The sequence below is a fragment of the Dendropsophus ebraccatus genome, chromosome 5 (genome assembly GCF_027789765.1).
Source record: "Dendropsophus ebraccatus isolate aDenEbr1 chromosome 5, aDenEbr1.pat, whole genome shotgun sequence".
In the NCBI taxonomy this organism is placed as follows: Eukaryota; Metazoa; Chordata; class Amphibia; order Anura; family Hylidae; genus Dendropsophus; species Dendropsophus ebraccatus.
In genome coordinates this window covers 22,900,267-22,923,553 of record NC_091458.1, presented here as the reverse complement: position 1 = coordinate 22,923,553, position 23,287 = coordinate 22,900,267, and the positions used below count along the sequence as shown (strand labels likewise).

Here is a 23,287-nt window from a genome sequence, read left to right as displayed (position 1 = left end):
TGTAAGTAAAAAGTATTGCTCAGGGAGGAATAACTGCTGCTTTTCTGTCCTCCAACTTAATTCAGTATTATCGTAAGTGGAACACGGCCAAAACTGCCGTCCAAAAGTTTTGTCCTAGCGCTGAAAGCTACTGTACCCGAGAGACAATTGTTTGATGCCCGGCTCTGCCAAGCGGCATGAGATTTGCAACTACCTCAATTAGTGCTCATGGTTACAACTGTCTATGAAGACAAAGTAAGTTGTGTCATTGAAAAGAACACAGTAACCGCTCCAAACAATGAAACTCTGTTCAGTTCAGACGCTGCAGAGCTGAGTTTTTTTTCCTGGCATAAATTGTCAATGACTTATATAGGATTGTAGGTAAAACTATGACATTATGTAAGACCCGTTATAGGGGTCTCAGTAGGGGCAGCTGCAACTGGGCCCATAAATTAGAGGGGCCCAGAAATCCCCCTTCCCCAATCTTTTAATGGGGTTGTCCAGGCTTAAAAACACACAGTTACTGGGGGAGATTTATCAAACACGGTGTACAGTGAAACTGGCCCAGTTGCCCCTAGCAACCAATCAGATTCCACCTGTCATTTTCCAAAGAGTCTGTGAGGAATGAAAGGTGGAATCTGATTGGTTGCTAGGGGCAACTGAGCCAGTTTCACTTTACACCATGTTTGAAAAATCCCCCCCCCCCCCCACTGTCTTCCAGAATCAGCACCTCACTTTAGGGTTTTGCAGCTCAGTTCCATAGTAAGTGAGGGACAATGAATTACAATACCACATACAACCTGAGGACAGGGGTGGTGCTGTTTTTACAAGAAAGTAGATGTGCTCTATCTAATATGATTCCTGGATATTCCCTTTAAAGAGAATGGACCATTGTGAATTTGCTAATTTATTTTAGAAGCTTATTGGATTCTAGTGGTGCAGTCCTCTGCTTCTGTCAGTGCTGCTGCACAAACCACCATATACTGCTGAGCTTTGGGGATGTATTTTATACAGATCAGGAATAAGCAGTTATGGACGATCATGAATTTGAAAAAAATAATAAATCGTATCTTGTCGGAGCCGACATAAAGATTCCGGCCTAGTTCCTGCGCTTAGTGCCGCTTTCTTGTTGTGCATCAACCCAGCTCGTTGCACTGGAGAAGATCCAGCCGACCCCCAGTGCATTAGTTTTTTTTTTTTTTTCAAATTCATGATGGTACATTGGCTTTAAGGTTGACTGCTTATGCCTGATCTGTTAAAATTCATTTTCAGTGCTCAGCAATATATGGAGGTCTGTGCAGCAGCACTGACAGGAGCAGAGGATCCACACAGGATAGAGGACAGAAAAGTAAAGTCAAAAAACAAAAGATTGCGCTGACAAGATGATATAAGAACTGCATGTCAACCCCTTCCTCTCAATTTGGTAGCTGCCTATGCTGTTCACTAACAAGGGTTAACAATGAATTATTTTCAACTCTTTATTGTGTATATACATATCTTTGTGTGTATTTTTGAGTATTTATCGAAGGCATCTTATCTATAAGACCATAGATGGGGGGGGGGGGGAGGTGACTTAAAGGGGTTATCCAGCGCTACAAAAACATGACCACTTTTCCCCCTACTGTTGTCTCCAGTTCAGGTGCGGTTTGCAATTAAGCTCCATTTACTTCAATGGAACTGAGCTACAAAACCCCACCCAAACTGGAGACAACAGTAGGGGGAAAGTGGCCATGTTTCTGTAGCGCTGGATAACCCCTTTAAGCTACACCCCTAGCCAGAGACTGTAGTATTGATTATCTATCAATATTTCTGATCAACATTGATGCATACATTATGTGACTTAAAGGGGTACTCCGAAGTCAGGTTAAAAAAATAAAAATGCAACAGAAGCATATAGTCATTTATACCCGTAGACCCCAGTTCCGTAATTGCCCCAAATCCTTCCGTTTTGTGGGTATATAATCATCTCCCCTACCAAGTCCACTCACTACTCCCCTACCAAGTCCACTCACTACTTGAGCAGTTGCTCAATACTACAATTCCCAAAATACATTGCTACCACCCTGCCCTTTCCCCTTTCACAGCACTCCGGACAGTTTCCCACCCACAGCTGCTATGTAACAGCTGTGTATGGCCACTTAACCCCATCATATAAGAATAGAATCACTCTCACCAGTCCCTATCCCAAATAGGATTTATAATCCTTGTTGTACCTAGTGTTAAAGGGGAAGTCCAGCATTTTTTTTCCCAATTCTTTCAAATCAACTAGTGCCAGAAAGCTATATCGATTTGTAAATCACTTCTATTTAAAATTCTTGTCTTTACGTACTTATCAGCTGCTGTATGTTTTGCAGGAAGTGGTGTATTCTTTCCAGTCTGACACAGTGCTCTCTGCTGCCACCTCTGTCTGTAACAGGAACTGTCCAGATCAGGAGCAAATCCGCATAGAAAATCTCTACTGCTTTGGACAGTTTCTGACATGGACAGAGGTGGCAGCAGAGAGCACTGTGTCAGACTGGAAAGAATACACCACTTCCTGCAGGACATACAGCAGCTAATAGGTACTGGAAGACTGGAGATTTTTAAATAGAAATAAATTACAAATCTATATAACTTTCTGACACCTGTGGCTGTGAATGAAAAATGTTTTCGCCAGAATACCCCATTAAGAATTCTAAGTTAATTCTAAAGGGTTCACTGACTTTCACATTTCTCCTTCCTGTAGAATAATGGTTTTGCAGGTGGAATTGTTTAAGCTTTTATTATAACAAATATAAATCTACATTAGCTGCTGTTAACATATCCGGATTGTTGGGGATAATAACAATGGCGCCATTGTTCGGGGACTCATAAGTAGGTCGCACAGCTTGTTGGTTGTTCTTTGAGCACTTAATTATTATTTCATTGTTAAGTCCCTTTATAATGACTTATAAAGAAGAGGCGTCACTGTTTCACTTTCACATATTCTTCCCATTGTTAAGTGAATTGTTTTCTTTTTGTAAAAATTACTTTACTGCCATAAAGATATTTTAAATTGAGCAAAAAAAAAACAAAAAACAATCCCCCCCAACCCCAGTCTGCCATTTGTATGTGTTCAGTTTTACATTTAAAATAAATCTTAATGCTCTTAAATAGAAGTTTAAATCTATCTATCTATCTCCTATCTATCTATCTATAGATATAAAAAAAAATGTAGCGGCACTCCAATAACTTCAGTGAAGAAAATGATGATTTATTCCATGAATCAAAAACAACACAGCAGCGACGTTTCACTCCTATCAGTAAGGACTTTTCTCAAGCTGAGAAAAGTCCTTACTGATAGGAGTGAAACGTCGCTGCTGTGTTGTTTTTGATTCATGGAATAAATCATCATTTTCTTCACTGAAGTGATTGGAGTGCCGCTACATTTTTTTTTAGAAGCCTCCTATCAAGGAAGTGGTTGAACCTAAAGAGAGTATAATGGTTTATAATATTAAATCAATTTAATAAAAATTGGGGGAAATTCACCAATCTCTACTATTCATTCATAATGAAATCACTCTGCTCATTGTATCCCAATCTATAGGGCAAAGCTAACAAATAAGCTGAAGAATACAGGCAATCTTAGCATCCTTTGTTGGCTGTAATGGTCAGCGTAAAAACCACAAATTGTCAATTTTTTTGTATAGGTAAAGCTGGGTTAACACTATCTTTTTACTGTCCGTTTAAAGGAAATAACGTATGGAAAAAACACATGCATTTGTTAAGATCTGTTTTGATCCGTTTTTACAATGACCTCCGTTATAAAAAAAATGGATCAAAAAAAGGATCAAAACGCATTCTTTAGTGTACACACAAACATGGCCGGCTTTTGTTTAGGCTAAAGACCAATACGTTTTGATCCATTCAAGTCAATGGCAAATTAGATCAAAACGGATGTACACAAATGCACCTTTTTTCCCCCCATTAAATGTATCCGCTAAATGGTCAGCAAAAAAGTAGTGTGATCTATGTTTTTGCAATCCGTTTTTACAAAAAACGGATGCTTTAGCTTGATCCATTTTTACATTGACTTCATTCGTAAAAAAAAAGGATCAAAACGCATCCTTTTTTTGCAAAAACAGATAAAAAAAAGAAATGCATTGCAAAAACGCAGCCTAACTAAGTGAAAAAATACAAAAAAAAAATTAAAAATAAAGCCATTAATAAGCAGTCATATTCTGATGACACATTCCCTTTAAAGTGACTCTGTACCCACAATCTGCCCACCCCAAACCACTTGTACCTTCGGATAGCTGCTTTTAATCCATGATCTGTCCTGGGGTCTGTTCGGCAGGTGATGCAGTTATTGTCCTAAAAAACAACTTTTAAACTTTTAAAGCTCTAAAGCCCTGTATCAAACTGCTGTAGCCTAGATTGTGTATGCATTAGGCTGGCGCAACCTATTTTTCCCTCCTCCACACCCTCTTCCTCATTAGGAATGCTCCAGGCAGATTGTCCCCTATTTATCAGCTGTGTCAGCACGGCACATGGGCAGTGTTTACTGCAGAGGAATAGGAAAAATCCTGCCAGTGGTATTCCTAATGATGAAGAGGGTGGGGAGGAGGGACGGAGGGGTGGTGCAAGGTTAGGGCACAGATACTCTAGGCCACGGCAGTTTGGCTCAGGGCTGCAAGTTTAAAAGTAGTTTTTTAGGACAATAACTGCATCCCCTGCCGAACGGACCCCAGGATGGATCTTGGATTAAAAGCAGCTGAAGGTACAAGTGGTTTGGGGGGGGGGGGGGGGGGGGTCAGATTGTGGGTACAGAGTTGCTTTAAGACCCATAATAATTGTAATTCTTACACCAGTCGTTCTTTTCCAGGGATCTGTGCGTGTACTGAAAGCCATGACCGCTCCAAAGTCACAGCCTCCTCAGAATCCCTGTAAGTACCAGATAAACAATTACACAGGGATCTTAAGAGGACAAATTATTTAACCACATACAAAATTGCATTTTAATTCTATCACTTTATGGCTATGCACCATACTGAGAGATTTAAATTGCAACTTCATGACATTTGAAATGATTTTCTCGTCATTTATTAGCAGGATGCTTTTTCTCCCTCCAATGCGGCAATGTGTTTTCCTCCATCCTAACTTATTTAAATAGACACATTAAGAAAATCAATGAATATTACAGGAAAAGCTCAATACGGAAAAATGCACTGTAGGTTATTATATGGCAGAGGTGAGCTATTCACTTACCAACAGGTAGTTGTTGTTTTTCAGGCTTTTAGCCTTAGAGGTTTAGAGTAGAAAAAAAAGCAAAGCGGTTTTCCAGGAAAATACAATTGATGACTTATCCACACTTGAATAGGAGCTGAGGCTATAGTACCCTGGTACTGCTACTACCTATGCATCTGCTTCCAGCTTCACTAACAATAATAGGCCATCCTGGGAATTAATTCCTTTAATTCTACACTTGGTGTGTTGATTATATTTCAAATATAATCAAAGTTCATTGTTAAATTAACTTTTTTTCTTTTAAAGGTGTCTCCAACAATGAGCAAACTCTGATTTCCTTCAAACACCAGTAGGGGGAGCTTAAGAGCTGACTGTATACTGGTTTTACATTGAACTCAATAAGAAAGCTGTATGCAGTAAGTTCTAAGATTCTTAGAACTCCATAAATTAATTGGTGTCTCGTAAGTCGATCTTAACATAATCTGCACCAGTCCCACCTCTACCTGTTTCCTAGCCATTGTCTGAATTACATTTACAATAATTTTGAGGAGTATTTGGGGTCTCATAACCTTCATCCCCTTTTCTCTGCAGATATAGAGGTATATTGCATCTGAAAATTGCTAATTTGTGCAGTTTTTAGGATTTGCTATAGAGATGAGTGAAGTGAACTGAAATTTGTTACAGACTTTGCAAAAAGTTTGAATCATTACCCAACCAAACTTTTTGCAAAGGTTTTAACGAGTTTGTAAAGATGGTGGCCGCACATTTCAATACACATAGAAAGCATAATGGAGCCTGTGATTACCAGCCCATGCTCTTCCCTTGTCCTCCTCCAAGTCTCTGGTGTCCCCCGCTGATCGCAGCTCCCTCTTGCCCCCTTAGCCAGTCATGAGTGAGACGGGACAGCGCAGAAATTTTAAGAATTTGTGTGAAAATAAATCCCTGATGTGTGAATGTACAATGACATCGCTCAACTAAAACAGTGTATGATATTACTTACAACCATGTATTTGTGAAAATACAAAGCACTTAGCTTTCTGTATACAGGGATATCATCTTTGACCCGTCTTCCTACTTGTTTTTGTGCGATTTGTTGACTTTTCGTCTCATGTTGGCCAATTATAACAGTATCTTTAAATTACAGATAATCCACAGAGCAAACCTATGTACACTGAGGAACCAAGAGGCAAATCTTCAGCAAAGGTATCTATATAATTTATATGAACATATATTATTAATAAAGTGGCCTTACCCCCATTGGAACCTTTGCTATTAGATACATCAGTGAGCAGGAGAGAGGAGGTCTTCTATTCAGGAATCTCATCTAACGTATGTTGTTCTGGAGGTCCTGTCTGGTACTGCATTGCACAGACAACCCATTGATGTGAATGGGCACTATGCAATGCTTAACTTTCCCTATGGTGGTATTATAGGAAGATTAAACACTAAAGAGGGCATTCATCAAGACTGATATAAGAGTATATCCCTTCCCTGCTATGTCTCCATAGTAATTAAGTCTCCTTTCCTCCTGTGCCCACATAGTAATTATGCCCCTGGCCTTCTGTGCCCCAATGATTAATGGCCCCTGCCCTGCTTTGCCCACATAGTAAATGCCCCCTGCCCTGCTGTGCCCCCATAGTAGATGTTCTGTGCTCTGCTGCGTCCTCATAGTTATTTACCTGTGCCCTGTTGTGTTTTCATAGTAATTATGTCCCCATCCCTGCTGTGCCCATGTAGTTATTGCTCCCTGCCCTGCTGTGCCCCCATAGTTAATGGTCCCAGCCCTGCTGTGCACACATAGTTATTGGTCCCTGCCCTGCTGTACCCCCATAGTAATTGCCCCCTCCCTGCTGTGTCCCCATAGCTATTGTGCCCTGCCCTGCTGTGCTCCCATAGTTAATGGCCCATGCCCTGCTATGCCCCCATAGTAATTGCTTTTTGCCTTGCTGTGCCCCCATAGTTAATTCCCCCTCCCTGCTGTGCCCCCATAGTTAAAAGCCATAGCCCTGCTGTGCCCCCATAGTTATTGGCCCCTGTCCTGCTGTACCCTCATAGTAAATGCCCTCTGCCCTGCTGTGTCCCCATAGTTTAATGGCCCCTTCCCTGCTGTGCTGCATAGTAAATGTGTTCACTAAGTTGAGTGAGCTCCAGGGAGGGGGGAAGGAGGTGCTGATTGTGAGCTGAGTGTGGTCTCCTAGCTATCGGCATTCCTTGCGGTAACCCGGTGCTAGAAGTAATGGCCTAGGAATAAATCATGCATAAAAGTTTTTGCACCCTTCTCAGGCTAGGCTGATTTGCTCAGAGACTTAGAAAATCATGCTGGGCAGGTGTTTTTATTACACTGTACTTGTAAGCCAGTTTGATAGGTCTAGGCCATAGTTTCTTAGTTAATTTAGAGATATATAAAAAAGAGCATCATTACACTGTCCTCCCAGCAGGTAGAGATGGTGCTGGCTCTAGCTGCTCATGTAGTGCTTTGTTGGTGCATCATAGGATTGCTGGCAGATTTAAGGGAAAGGATACAGTTTGCAAACTGAAAGTAAAGGCGGTGACTGATCAGAGGTCACATGGCCCAGATGCAGTAATAAAATGTATGGAAAAGGCTGAGCTGGGATAAAACAGATGACACAGCAGGAATAGTGATGGTGAGTGGGCCTTATATGAAGTGGTTCCTCTATTACAGCAGCAACTTAGAGGTTATGGAGCTCCAGAAGGGACACTGTACAAAAATCTTGTAAAAGATAACTAGACATCCACAAAAGAAGCACGGACGTTTGTTTCCACAATTCAGTCACTGCTTCACTCACTGTATACATAGCTGTATACAATAAATAAACAAAGTGGAGGGACTGTGGTGAAAATGCTATAATACGTCTTATAGCATGTATTTATTCATATGTACATTAAACACAAACATGAAAGACAGGTTTTATACTTAGATGATTATAGGTAAAGATATAGGGGGTACGGGGTAAGGGTACGAGATGGGTTACCCCTAGTTTAACCCTGCCTATTGCTGAAGTGGGACCCCCTGGTTTAGGCGTCCCCAAACAACAGGAGGGACTGACCCTGTGCTAGGGTTGTGTAGGTCTTTCCCGTCACAGATGTCAGTTGTCACTGTGTCTGGTAATATACAAAGTGTGTAGCATATGAAAGGCAGGTATAGATGTTTTTTAGTCGTGGTTCTGATATCCCTTCTTCCGTTTATCCAACGCGTTTCCCTTGTTCTATGGCGACAAGTTCCTCAGGGAGTAGGAAGAGTGTTGGAGTATCAATGGGATATGCCTGTAAGTATGGACAAATGTTCAGTCATCAACCAGGATAGTGTTTGTTGTAGGGTAGTGTGTTTAGATTTAGTACAGGTGCATACCTTGATACATGTCTCAGTCTGATCCAGGAAAAGTTGAATTTACAGATGAATGTTGTGGGTGCTCCCAAGTCTGTTGTAGGGGATCACCGTTGTATGTATAAAGATACGTCTCTTTATCCTAGGATGATCAATACCCTTAGTTATGTTATACGTAATAGTAAATCAGTAGTCCCCCAAGTGTTAATACACTTACCAGATTTGTGTGTGGTCTTGTGTGTTCGTTGTTTTCTGCCTTTACAGTATGATCAACTGTGTAGTATTAATACGAGCTGTAGTAGATAGGTAACCAGCAATCCTGTGAAGAATTATGAGGCTCAGGCTATGGCTGACAGTAGTGATACAGTGTGGTAAGCTAATTAAGTACTAGGTATAGAACGTAAAGGACATTATCATGATAAGCTGTATGATAATTTCTATGTTAGATGGTATGATGTTAGTATGTATATTATTGATATGGTGGTGCTAGCATGTGAATTATTGCTATATGCCAAGAGGGTATATGATGTTGGCATGCATAATTACTACATATAATGATGGTCTTACACTCGTGCCCCTAAGTAGTCAGGAAACAATGTGGCATGTAGGCTGCTTGGTTTAGAGCGCTGCTCTACTTCATGGTCAGTATTTATTACAATGTATACTTATTTTTACTCACTCAGTTCCCAGATGGTGTTAGTAGACAGATGTAGTTAGTTTAATCCAGATAGTTTTTCTCCTGCAGAGTGATGAGCTGTGGAGCGTGCACTGGGTCTGCTGTGAGGTCTCAGAGATGCTGAGTCATCTGCTGTCTGTGCGAGGTGCCTGGTGGGGGCGCGTCCTCGTGTGCTGGCTACTGAATACACCTACACAACCCTAGCACAGGGTCAGTCCCTCCTGTTGTTTGGGGACGCCTAAACCAGGGGGTCCCACTTCAGCAATAGGCAGGGTTAAACTAGGGGTAACCCATCTCGTACCTTTACCCCGTACCCCCTATATCTTTACCTATAATCATCTAAGTATAAAACCTGTCTTTCATGTTTGTGTTTAATGTACATATGAATAAATACATGCTATAAGACGTATTATAGCATTTTCACCACAGTCCCTCCACTTTGTTTATTTATTCTTAAAAAGCCTAGGACTGTGGGAACTCTCTACCCAAGTTTAATCATTAGGTTCCCCGACCCAACTGCATAGCTGTATACAAGCCAGAAATAAGAGCAGACAAGCCCTCCCCCCCCCCCCCCCCCCCCCGGTTGTTTTTCACCTAGTAAAAAAGAAGCAAAGTAATAAAAGTATTAGTAAAATGTTCTAACAAAATGTAAAGAACCCCTAATAACCTACACATGCTCCAGCCCAGACACAATCCCCTAACAGCAATGGCAGATCTAAAAGATTTATATTCAATTTCAGGATTTGGTGATTTATGAGAAGTAAAATCTGTTTACTAATTTTTATAAACTAAAAGTTTAATAATCAAAAGAAATTAGTAAAAAAAAAAAAACACACACTTTCACTTTCATAGTCTATAAAGAATAACTGTAAATGGATTGTCTGGAGGTATCTGGTTGAAAATTAAAAGGAACTGTATTCCCCGCTTCCCTCCCATTGTCTTTCCAGGTCTCTTTAAATCCCTTTAAGGGTATAAACCCACACACTGTATAAGCAGCGTATTTACTGCTGCGATACGCAGCAAATACGCAGCAAACACGCAGCAAATACGCAGCAAATACGCAGCAGATTAGATCTAAATAACTGAACACAGCATCAAATCTGTACCAACAAATCTGCTGCGTATTTGCTGCGTATCTACTGTGTATACGGTGTGTGGGTTTGTACCCTAAAATAGGAACCCACTTGGAACCACATTAGTATTAGAGTAGAGAGCCACCAAAGCTGGCTATAGCTAATATACATCTCGACAGCAATCTCCTATCTCATTTAGTACGCAGTGTCCCACTGGGATATCTCTGATGCCTGTGGTTGGGTGTTGTCTGTTAAATGCCTTATTTTAGATGTCTGTGTGATATTTATATTGTTTTAAACTTGCACTTATATTATAGTGTTTTATGTTGGTATACTGTTGTGTGATGTATCAGTTAAGGCCGCAACCATTAAGGGTTAACACTGGAGATTAGTGCAGCTTGGGCATGCTTGAGTCTAATCATTCAGCATTTAATTTCCTGTGACTGAAGAACTTGGATACAGCCCTAGGGAGTCTGGAAAAACAAAGAGTAACCTCTCCTAGTTCAAGCGACTCTGTACCCACAATCTGACCGCCCCCCCCCCCCAAACCACTTGTACCTTTGGATAGTGGCTTTTAATCCAAGATCTGTCTTGGGGTCCGTTCGACAGGTGATGCAGTTATTGTGCTAAAAACAACTTTTAAACTGGCAGCTCCGTGCCCTACGGGAGTATCTGTGCCCTAACTTTGCACCACCCCTCCGTCCCTCCTCCCTACCTTCTTCATCATTAGGAATGCCACTGGAACATTTTCTCCATCCAGCCCATGTGCCGGGCTGACACAGCTGACGAATAGGAGACAATCTGCCTGGAGCATTCCTAATGATGAGGAGGGCCGGGAGGAGGGACAGAGAGGTTGTGCCAGCCTAATACATATACAATCTAGGCCACTCCCATAGGGCACGGGGCTTCCAGTTCAAAAGTTCTTTTTTAGGTCAGATTGTGGGTACAGAGTCGCTTTCAGTCCCAGTCTCTCCTAAAGAGTATACGTCCATAGGCTACATCCATGTTTTCCAGGACTCCCTAGGGCTGCATCCAACTTCTTCAGCCATCGGTAATCAAATGTTGAACGATTAGACTCAAGCATGCTCGAGTTGTGCTAATCTCTGATGATGTCCAATAGCTGTACAATGTCTGCAACATTGTGCAGCTATTGGACATCACATGTGTACGTGGTTTCATCTTCATGCAATGACCGGGGGTATACACTTACTTCCGAAACTTGGATGAGATGAGCACTGGGGAGCGGAAGTCTTCAGCTGTCTTTTGCTTCCCAGATAATCACTTTAAGAGACTGATACCTTAAGCATTCTCATCAGCACCTCCATTGCCATCTATGTCCTCCTGGGTTGCTGCAGAAATATGTGCCCCTTTAAAGGGGTTATCCAGCGCTACAAATACATGGACACTTTTCCCCCTACTGTTGTCTCCAGACTGGGTGGGGTTTTGAAACTCAGTTCCATTGAAGTAAATGGAGCTTAATTGCAAACCACACCTGAACTGGAGACAACAGTAGGGGGAAAAGTGGCCATGTTTTTGTAGCGCTGGATAACACCTTTAACAAAGCTAAGCATTCATGTGTATGGAGGGATCAGGGGGAGATAGCTGTCAGCTGAATCAACTTTTATCTCACCGCTACCTAACATGCATGCCTAGCTTAAAAGGGTTGTCTGTCGAGCAGAAGACAGATGAAGCCTTCTGCTGACTGGTGCTCATTTTCTTAGATTCCATGTCTTGGTAGTAAGCCTTCTGAAACGTGGGTGGTCGAGATCCTTGCATGTCAAATAGTCGCCAATATTGTGGAGACACTCTGCAGCTATTTGACATCATGTTTGGCCCGCACAAGATGATCGCAACTTAGCCCCACCACATCTCCGAAAGGAGGGGGTAGAAAAAACTCAGAGAGCAGAAAGCTTTAGCTGTCATCACCGGACACCCCCTTCAGGGTAGCTTCACACGTACCGGATTTGCAGCGGATTTCATGCCGGCAGCAACACATGTAGCCGTGGCGCCGAGCAGGTAACATATGCTGCGGGCGGCGGGGGGTTAAAGGGGCCGGGTTTCATACTCGCAGCGGAATGAAAATTCCGCTGCGGGTATGCAACCCCATTGAGAATCACACTACCAAGATTCGCGGACGATTTCACTGCAAACTCGCAGCGTGAAATCCGCTGCGAATCCGTTATGTGTGAAGCTACCCTAAAGGCAGATCATCTCTCACTGTGGTCACCCATTAGTTTGAATCACCAACATGTAGTACTTTTTTTGTCCTCTAGTGGCCACTGTAAGAAAAATGAATAGCCACCAGCACTTTCTTTAGAAATCGATCAGCTAATTACCCGGCCAGCTTTAATTTTGAAGGGGTTATATTTAAGCTCAACCTCAAGGGCGGCAGAAGAAATTGTATGCAGCCCTAGGGAGTCCCGGAAAACATGGATACAGCCTATGACACTTTATAGAAGTGGTGAGGGCTTAAAAAAATAAAAAATAAAAAAATATAAATATATATATATATATATATATATATATATATATATATATATATATATATATAGAAACAAACTCTAAAATTTTAATTTTCAGGGCAGAATTTTCCATTTAGTAGATTTACTACATCTGCTATAATAATATTAATGATACTGTTTAGAAAGTGATGATGGATCCGAGCTGAGACTCAATGTATTTTCCTGGCGCAAAAATAAGTGGAATATTAGCCTAGAGCCGGGTAAAACCAACAAAGGACACTTTCTGCTATTTGTTTTATGGCCTAACAATTACGTTTCAAGCAATGTTCATTGATCGGCTCCTTTATGTTTAATTCGATAAACAAGATAGTGCCATTTTGCTGACACATGTTCAATAGCAGAATATAAAGATCCTCTTATTCTGGGCTGCCAGGGTGTAATATATACAAACATTAGTATTGTGTTCCTGCAGCTTTATGCTCTGCCCGTTCTTTATATTTCTCATTAGCGAGGGAGGATAGTAAAGAGGGCAGACGCACTCGCACTTTATTGAGTGACACAGATTTGTTTATGTGGCGTGAGGAGCGGAAAACTTATCTTCTTATTCACTGGATAGTTTGGACTAAATGCGCACAGAGCAGCTCAAAACTGGTCCAAAATACTGTGTGTGAACATAGCCTCAGGGTATACATGGTCACGAAGAGCAAAAGAGAAGATTGAGGATATACTCTACATAGTACATGGTGCCCAATAGTTGTTCTGAGACCCTTCAGGGCTTCTTGCTGTGCCGAGAAACTTTACAACTTCTATGCTACCTTTTTCCAGCAGACCTGCACCCCGCATATGGCATTGCAGGTCAGTTCAGATTATATATTTTTTTTTGGAGGGGGATCTACAGGGAACCAACCTATAGTACACCTGTCATGGGCCAGAACAGGGATGGCGAACCTTCTGCCCTCCAGCTGTTGCAAAACTACAATCCACATCATCACAAGCCTGGAAGACAAAAATGGCTGCACATTGCACCCATGGTTAATACGAAAGCCTATCAGCTACATTAAAAACCAACATCAGAAGTTAGTATATAATTTGATCAAACCATATTGCCTCATGTACCACGTGCAGGTCTCTGATACACATGAGTCCCTACGCTAAACGACACTGTGCCGGTCAGCGACCTCCAACCCCACAAACCCAGCTGGCGCCGTCAGCGGAGAAAGCAACCACCAAGCACTTTGTTCACACCTGTGTTGCTTGGTGGCCGCTTTCTCCGCGGCGCCTGCTGGGTTTGGGGGGCCCTTGGGGTTTGGTCCTGTGACAGTGGTGTTGCAGGGCCATTCTGTGGCCTCCTTTCCCTGCTTGTGCTCGCTTTGCAGGGTTAGCGGTCGCTGACTGACGCAGTGTTGAGTTAGTGTAGGGACCCATGTGAACCAAGGGACCTGCACATGGTACATGAGGCAATATGGTTTGATCAAATTATATACCAACATCCTGGCGTTGGTTTTTTAATGTAGCCGAGAGGCATTAGTGTCAGCCACAGGTGTGAGGTGCAGCAGCTCCTGTTTCTCTCCATGTCCGTTTTTTACAATCCCCATCAACACCAACAACATCAAGTGTAACCCCACACACCATCCAACTGGACACCTAATAAAACCCTGGGGGGAAATAATCAGAATCTATTACCAGTGTGCCAAACCATTCAGCATGGGATAATTTCATGGAACCTCTTGTGTCAGAGTAACTATGACCATGTCCACCAGGTTCCCCTGACACATTCCCTCTAAGCTGCCGCACTTGTAATCTAAGCTCTGTCCAGTAGAACCGAATAGGGCTCAGACTTTACAAACTAAAAAGACAAACATATGCAGATATATGCATATGCAGCCAATCCTAGTGATTAGTAGATTCTGTTAAATGTAGTGTAAAGGTAGCTTAAAGGGGTACTCCGGAGGAAAAAAAATAGTTTTTATACCAACTTGTGTCAGAAAGTTTTACTATTTCTATTTCAAAAATCCCAAGTCTTCCAGTACTTAGCGGTATGTCCTGCAGGAAGTGGTGTATTCTTTCCAGTCTGACACAGTGTTCTCCTCTGCTGCCACCTCTGTCCATGTCAGGAACTGTCCAGAGCAGCAGCAAATCCCCATAGAAAACCTCTCCTGCTCTGGACAGTTCCTGACTCAGACAGAGGTGGCAGCAGAGAGCACCATGTGAGACAGTTGATTTAAATACTTTTTTTTTCCGGAGTACCCCTTTAAAAAAAGTAAATTGTGAAACTAGTTCCAATGTCAGTCGATCTGCTCCCCTTCTCAATACTGATGTGGAATAATTCTGTACTTGAGAGATGATAGCAGAAGGATTGTGTTTGGTGATATCTGTAGTGGAAATAGAGGAACACCGCCGGAGGCTACTCATTGTACAACAGTATCTTGTAACTAGATTAATGAGCACAGAGAATAGCCGGTCAAAATTGTAGACTGTCATCTGATGTTAACGTGAAGATAGCGGGAAATGGAAAACAGTGCGCGCAATTCTGATTGATAAGAGATAGATGGTTTTATTAGAGATGGAAAACTGCAGAATATATTGCAAATGATTATAAGCTAGAACTGTGTATTTTATCTCTCTTCCTTTATGAAAGTTTTTTTTTTTTTTTTTTACTGCTTTTTATGTGTTTGTTGTACAAATTTTTATTTACCCCGAGGGACTTTCCAAACTTTTTTGAGCATGCAATTTATTTAAAAAAATAAATAAAAACAAAACATTAGTTAATGTTACATTACTTAACAAATGACTTAAAACAACACATAAAAAATGCTAAACTGTAAAGGTTATTAAAGGGGTATTCCGGACATAGTCTCCAAATATTCTCTCTTCTCCCTGCTTTCAAAATGAATGCTCAAGAGCAGGACGTGTTGTCTCAAGGCTGTGTTCAGTGACTGGCTGAGGCACCAGACACCATATCAGAAGCAGGAAAAAGATTGTGGACCAGATGGAGATGATGTAACCATCAAGCATGTGGTGCTCTACTGGTAATGATTGACAGATCTCACTCTATTTGCTTAAAATGTAAAATGAGAGCGTCCTTGTACTGTTCTTCTCCCCTAACCCATGGATTTAATCACTTCCTGGTTTCCTCTCTAAGAAGCAACCCTGATGATCTCGAGCTGGTAGGTTGCCTTTAAGGCAAGTTTCACAAGGGTTATTATTATTATTATTATTATTTATTTATAAAGCGCCCTTAGTTCCAGAGCGCTATACAATAGATAGGCAACAGGCAGGAACAATACAAGATCAGAAAACATTACATGATGGCAAAAGACAGACTGGTACATGGGGAAGAGGACCCTGCCCGCGAGGGCTCACAATCTATGGGGTATAGGGAGAGAAACAGGAGGTAAAGTGCAGCCATTCAAGTGTGATGCAGAGTTATTGTAGGTTGTAGCCTTGTTTGAAGAGATGGGTTTTCAGGTTACTTTTGAAGGACTTGATGGTGGATGAGAGACGGATGTCTCGGGGTAGCGAGTTCCAGAGTATGGGGGAGGCTCGGGCAAAGTCTTGGAGGCGGTTGTGCGAGGTACGAACGAGGGGGGAGCGGAGACGGAGGTCACTGGAGGATCGAAGGTTGCGTGAGGGACGGTAGCGGGATATCAGGTCAGAGATGTACGGAGGGGACAGGTTGTGGATTGCCTTGTATGTCATGGTCAACAATTTAAAGTCAATACGTTGGGCAATGGGAGCCAATGGAGGGATTGGCAGAGGGGAGAGGCTGAGGCAAAGCGAGGGGAAAGGTGGATTAGTCGGGCAGCAGAGTTAAGGATAGACTGGAGGGGATCAAGGGAGTTAGCTGGAAGGCCAGAGAGGAGGATGTTACAGTAGTCCAAGCGGGAGATAATGAGAGCATGGACCAGCAGTTTGGTGGAGTCAGGGGTGAGGAAAGAGCGGATTCTGGAAATGTCTTTGAGGTGAAGGCGGCAGGAGGTGGTCAGGGCCTGAATATGTCGTTTAAAGGACAGGGCAGAGTCAAAGGTGACGCCAAGGCAGCGGACTTGGGGGACAGGGGACAGAGTACAGCCATTTATAGTGATTGACAGATTAGAAGGCGGGGTGGAGCGAGATGGGGGAAAGATGATAAGTTCTGTTTTGTCCATGTTGAGTTTTAGAAAGCGGGAGGAGAAGAAGGAAGATATGGCAGATAGACTCTCTGGAATTCTGGATAGCAAAGAGGTGACATCCGGACCAGAGAGGTAGATCTGAGTGTCATCGGCATAAAGATGGTACCTGAAGCCATGGGATTCTATGATATGTCCCAGGCCAGAGGTGTAGATGGAGAAGAGAAGAGGCCCGAGTACAGAGCCTTGGGGAACACCAACAGTAAGGGGACGAGGAGAGGAGGTGGTGTGGAAGTGGGAGACACTAAAAGTGCGGTTGGAGAGGTAAGAGGAGATCCAGGAGAGAGCTAGGCTAGTGACACCAAGGGATGAGAGGATTTGTAAGAGGAGAAAATGGTCAACTGTGTCGAAGGCAGAAGATAGGTCAAGGAGAAGGAGCACAGAGTAGTGGCGCGAGGTTTTGGCAGTCAGCAGGTCATTAGCCACTTTGGTGAGGGCAGTTTCTGTGGAGTGGTGGGAGCGGAAACCGGATTGCAGGGAGTCAAAAAACGAGTTGGATGAAAAATGTGAGGAAAGTTCATGGTAGACATGTTGTTCCAGGAGTTTTGAGGCAAAGGGGAGAAGCGAGATGGGGCGGTAGCTGGATAAGGAGGTAGGGTCAAGGGATGGCTTTTTGAGGATGGGTGTGATGGTTGCATGTTTATATGGAGATGGGAAGATGCCAGAAGTTAGTGATAGATTGAAGAGATGGCTAAGTGCTGGGACAAGTGCTGAGGAGAGGTTGGGGATAAGGTGGGATGGAATAGGGTCAAGTGCGCAGGTGGTGAGGTGCGATGTGGAGAGTAGTTTGGAGAGATGTTCTTCTGTGATGGTGGAGAGGTGAGTTAGTGGGGACGGGCAGTAGACAGGCATTAGGGGGGGCTGAGGGGACTGTGAGTTGAAGCTTCCTCTGATGTCATCGATTTTCTGCTTGAAGAATGTGGCGAAGTCCTCAGCAGAGATGAGAGATGTGGGGGGTGGCAGTGGGGGGCGGAGAAGAGAGTTGAAGGTGTTAAACAGTTGCCTAGGGTTATGAGATAAGGAAGATATGAGGGAAGAAAAGTAGTCCTGTTTAGCAGAGGTGAGGGCAGATTTGAACTCAAGGAGTGCTCTCCTGTATGTATGGAATATGCTTGTACTTTTGCATCTGTATTATGGATATTAAGGGAGGCACCCACTGCTTGCCGCATCTGCCTCATTTGCTCCTTTGCTGCTCATTGCGCTGGTCCCGGTCATGCTTCCATCCTCTGACATCTGCTTTCTCCTCCTGCCGACGCTGCAGTGCCACCTCGGTATACTAGGGTGCGTGCATGGCGGCTTGCTCTGGAAGGCGTGTTCTGCAATTCTGCTGATTTCTGTTGTCTCCTGACCATGCTTGTTCTACCGTTTATGCCTTGTGTTTGACCCCCATCTGCACCCTCCTCTCCTGTTGCCAACTTTGCCTTTGTAGTCGCTGGCCCTGACCCTTCAACTGTCTGACTGTGATTACCGTCTCATCCGTGGTATCATGGGAATTCTCTTGCTGTCAACTAGGCCTGCTGACTATGTTTAATCAGGTTTTCCCTGGTGCCTTAGGGCCCTATTCCACAGGAACGATAATCGGCCCGATTCGGACAATTATTGCTTGGTGGAATGAAGAGAACGATCAGCCGATGATCGCGTCATCGGCTGATCGTTCATTTAGGGCCAGACCTAAAATCATCGTTCCCCCACCGTGCATCGCTACGGTGAAATAGCGGTGCGCGGCGGGCGACCGACAATTTGAGAAGCGCAGTGATTGGCTGAGTGATCTGTCAGCTGACAGGCCATTCTGATGCCAGAGCGCGCGGGACCCGGGGAGGAAGACAGAGCGGAGGAGAAGCCCTGACAGGTAATGTATGCTGCAAGGACATCGGTAGCGATGTCCCTGCAGCCCTCGCTCAACGATCATCGGGCCATGGAATAGGCCCAGTAAACGAGCGGCGATCTAGCAGATCGGCGCTAGTTTACATCGTTGATCGGGCCCTGCTCTGCCCGTGGAATAGGACCCTTACACTGGCCCTGTCTGGTTCTTGGGGACCAGCTGCTGCTCACATTGGGACCACTTTAATGGAGCAACTTGGTGTCTAACGTCCCCATTCTGGAACAGGGTAAAGGGTGAAGATCCACAGGGCACTTAGACTCTGCTCACGGATGTGGCCTAAGGCTACACCGGGTGAGTAGCACAGCGGGTCCACACTCACTGTCGGTTATATTGACCATGTGTAGGAGCATTCAGGTCATCAGAAACATGACTGGGCCAAGACCTCCAACCCATTAAGCCTGAGTAAAACCGGCCTAATTTGCAGTAAAACCATGTGCAGTTCTTCACCACTGCTACATGTACAGGCAGCCTAAACCAACCTTTCTTAACAGAAATGTGGATATTTAGGGCCCGGATAACAATCACCTCTTGTATCAGCCTGTCTCCATGCCTGCAGTAAATCTACCAGTCCATTGCGTGCCGCTCTCAAAACAATTCTCAACAAAGTTGACATTGTAATAGTTCTGTCATATTTCACTAGTTGGCCCACGACTCCGTACCTCTACTTGTTTTATTGCTCCCCTTTGAGAAGGCACAAATCCCCTGGTTTTTCCTCAAGAACATTTTGTTTTTGGCTTTATGCCTCTGCGTCCAGGTATTGAATGTTTGTGCGATGCCAAAGACAAATTAAGCTGCTGGACGCCAACTTTTTTTTTTTTTTTTTTAAATATTGGAAGATTGTAATTGAGATACTGAGCTTAGATGAGTGGGCAAACTATGAAGTAGAAAAATCATATTTTCTTCAACTCAATGCTACAGTCAAATATATTAGAAGTAAAATGTTAAAGGAAAATTTCCAGTAACTTTTTTTTAATTAAAATATGCAATAGAAAAGATTAAACAAAACACTTACAAGTTTAACTGAATGTTAGTTAAGTTAGGAATACCCCTTTAGGCTATGTTCACACTACGTAAGTTTCCGGCCGTAGCGCGTTCCGTGAATAAGCGGCCGGAGACTTACGTAGTTTGCGTATAATGGAAAGTATACAAAGTACGGCTGCACAGTTCACACTACGTACAAACTTACGCCCGGAACGTACGCGGCAGCGTAAAAAATGAACCAGACCATTGTTTGCGGACGAAAATGACGTAACTTACGCCCGTAGCGTTACATGCGGTCCCGTACGTAGTGGTGATTTCTTCATTTTTGCAGCTTTTTGTGCCGATCCAAAAGGTTCTGTGGGGTGTCCGGGGCTAGGCGAAGATTTCCAAGTAAGGCTATGTTCACACTGCGTATATGTCCGGCCGGACATATACACGGTAAACTCCGGCCGGAGATTTACGCTACTTGCGGCCGGGTACGTACGGACTTCGAACTTACGCCCGAAGTCTACTTACGCTTCCCGAGCGCCCTACGTAGCGATCTGACAGCGGTCTTTTACTTGGAAATTTTCGCCTAGCCCCGGACACCCCACAGAACCTTTTGGATCGGCACAAAAAGCTGTAAAAATGAAATCACCACTACGTACGGGACCGCATGTTACGCTACGGGCGTAAGTTACGGCATTTTCATCCGCAAACAATGGTCTGGTTTATTTTTTACGCCGCCGCGTACGATCCGGGCGTAAGTTCGTACGTAGTGTGAACTGTGCAGCCGTACTTCGTATACTTTCCATTATACGCAAACTACGTAAGTCTCCGGCCGCTTATTCACGGAACGCGCCACGGCCGGAAACTTACGTAGTGTGAACATAGCCTCAAAGACCGCTGTCAGATCACTACGTAGGGCGCTCGGGAAGCGCAAGTAGACTTCCGGCCGGCCGCAAGTAGCGTAAATCTCCGGCCGGAGTTTACCGCGTATATGTCCGGCCACGAAAATATGCTGCCGGACATATACGCAGTGTGAACATAGCCTAAGGCTGGGTTCACACACAGTATATTTCAGGCAGTATTTTGTCCTAATAGCAACCAAAACCAGGAGTGGATTGAAAACACAGAAAGACTATGTTCACATAATGTTGTAATTGAGTGGATGGCCGTCATTTAATGGCAAATATTTGCTGTTATCTTAAAACAACGGCTGTTATATTGAAATAATGGTAGTTATTTACTGTTATATGGCGGCCATCCACTCAATTTCACCATTGTGTGAACAGATCCTTTCTGTGTTTTTAATCCACTCCTGGTTTTGGTTGCAATACTGACTGAAATACAGTATACGTAGTGTGAACGCAGCCTTAGACTATGTTCACACTGCGTATATGTCCGGCCGCATATTTTCGCAGCCGGACATATACGCGGTAAACTCCGGCCGGAGATTTGCGCTACTTGCGGCCGGCTATGTACAGACTGCGAACTTACGCCCGAAGTCTACTTACGCTTCCCGAGCGCCCTACATAGCGATCTGACAGCGGTCTTTTACTTGGAAATCTTCGCCTAGCCCCGGACATCCCACAGAACCTTTTGGATCGGCACAAAAAGCTGCAAAAATGAAGAAATCACCACTACGTACGGGACCGCATGTAACACTACGGGCGTAAGTTCCGGCATTTTCGTACGCAAACAATGGTCTGGTTAATTTTTTACGCCGCCGCAGACGATCCGGGCGTAAGTTCGTATGTAGTGTGAACTGTGCGGCCGTACTTCGTATACTTTCCATTATACGCAAACTACGTAAGTCTCCGGCCGCTTATTCACGGAACGCGCTACGGCCAGAAACTTACGTAGTGTGAACATAGCCTTAAAGTGGACCCGTCATTGCGATCCTCTCCCGCCTCAGTTTCATGTGACGAATAATGTAAGTCTATGGAGCCAAATCTTGGTCCTCTCCCTGCTCTTTCTCACGATCGGTACAGGACTAAACACTCAGACCCGGACTGATCAAAACTGAACAAAAGATTTTTATGAATACTGTGACACTGTAAGTCTTCCCATCACTATGGTAGACCAATTAAAATACAGTATGGTTACAAATGGGAATCTGCTAGGTGATGATGTAATCATGTAATTTACAGGAAGTCAGTAAAACAGGACTAACCTCCTGTCTACAGCATGACATTGTCTGATTGTCAGACTGGTGGTCATATGGCCAAGCTACAGTAATGGAATGTATTGGCACAGCTGAGCTTGGATAAAACAGATTGCACTGCAGGAAAACTGAAGAGCTTCTTTAACTGGCTGAGGAGGATCATGTTATAAACTAATGCTAATCTCCAGGCCTAATTTTTTCTGGATTTTCCTGCAAACAGAGCCTCGGTGGAAGAGTCTTAGACACGTTTGCATTAAACCATTGGTTCTATTTGTATTTCTACGCAGGAGTGTTCCCTCTCTTACTTTTTTGGATATGGTGCTTTATATGACTCCAGACTCCATTTTTTTCTAACATACAGCTCCTCTGGAGTCTTGAGCAGGCTCTATCCACTCAATAATACTGAACCAACCAAGGTTAGGCTCACTCTTACCAAGTGCCCACACTTGCAGAAGTCCAAGGAAACAACTTCTTTCGACCTTGGCCCTTTATAAGTATAGCGTCCACTGGCAGATGGAAATTATTCAAGTCTCTAATCTCCCCAACGCTGTGTTTGTTATAGAAAATGAAAAGAAGTAACCCCATAATTGCTTTGCAGACCTGTGCTACGCTCCACTTTTTTCATCCATAGGGGACAAATCCTCTTTAATTCCGCCGGGAGTATTTGTGCACATATACCGCCATTGATGAATTGGACACAAAAGGCAGAAGTTTGCTAAAAATATATAATAAGATCTAAACTCCAGCCGGCAGATGAAACGGTGACAATCATAAAATATTTAGGGATGAAGAAGAATGGCAACAGTTCTATTGAGAAGTTCTATCGGGAGCAAACAAAAGCCATTGCACAGAAAAGTAATTTGTCTGCCTCGTCTTGTTTGAGTAAGCCGCCATCTAATAGTAATAGACGCAGAAAAGCTAACACCATCACATTCATTTTAACTGATGGCACACAATGTAGAATATTAAAGGGACATAAATATTACACATCATAATGTCCTGTTCATATTGGAAGAGCTTCCAAGGGTTAGGCGGTATTCGTGTGCAGAGGAAATGGAGACCTCTTATTAGAGATGAGCGAACCGAACTTGGTAAACTGAGATTTGTTACAAAGTTTGCAAAAAGTTTGGTTTGTTACAGAACTGAACTTTTTGCAAAGCTTGTAACGATTTCAGATGGCGGTTACATTTTGGAGTTCATAAAGCCTTTGCTTATTTGTCTGCACTCCTCCGGGGACCTCCTACTTCCACCAAATGTGGTGGTGCACAGTTATTGTAGGCCAAGGGTCTCCAAACTGCGGCCCTCCAGCTGTTGCAATACCACAATTCCCATCATGCCTGGACAGCTGAAGCTTTGGATTTGGCTGTC

General features: G+C 43.5%; 1 protein-coding gene across 2 annotated transcripts in view; it reads left to right on the top strand.

The window, feature by feature from the left end:
• LOC138793426 (cyclic nucleotide-binding domain-containing protein 2-like) overlaps positions 1-23,287 on the top strand; it is a 149,764-nt gene that overhangs the window by 92,708 nt on the left and 33,769 nt on the right. For both annotated transcript variants that reach the window (XM_069971991.1, XM_069971992.1), the window contains exons 11-12: positions 4,823-4,883; positions 6,329-6,387. In XM_069971991.1, the coding sequence (XP_069828092.1) occupies positions 4,823-4,883; positions 6,329-6,387 (120 nt within the window). The remainder of the gene's footprint in view (positions 1-4,822; positions 4,884-6,328; positions 6,388-23,287) is intronic.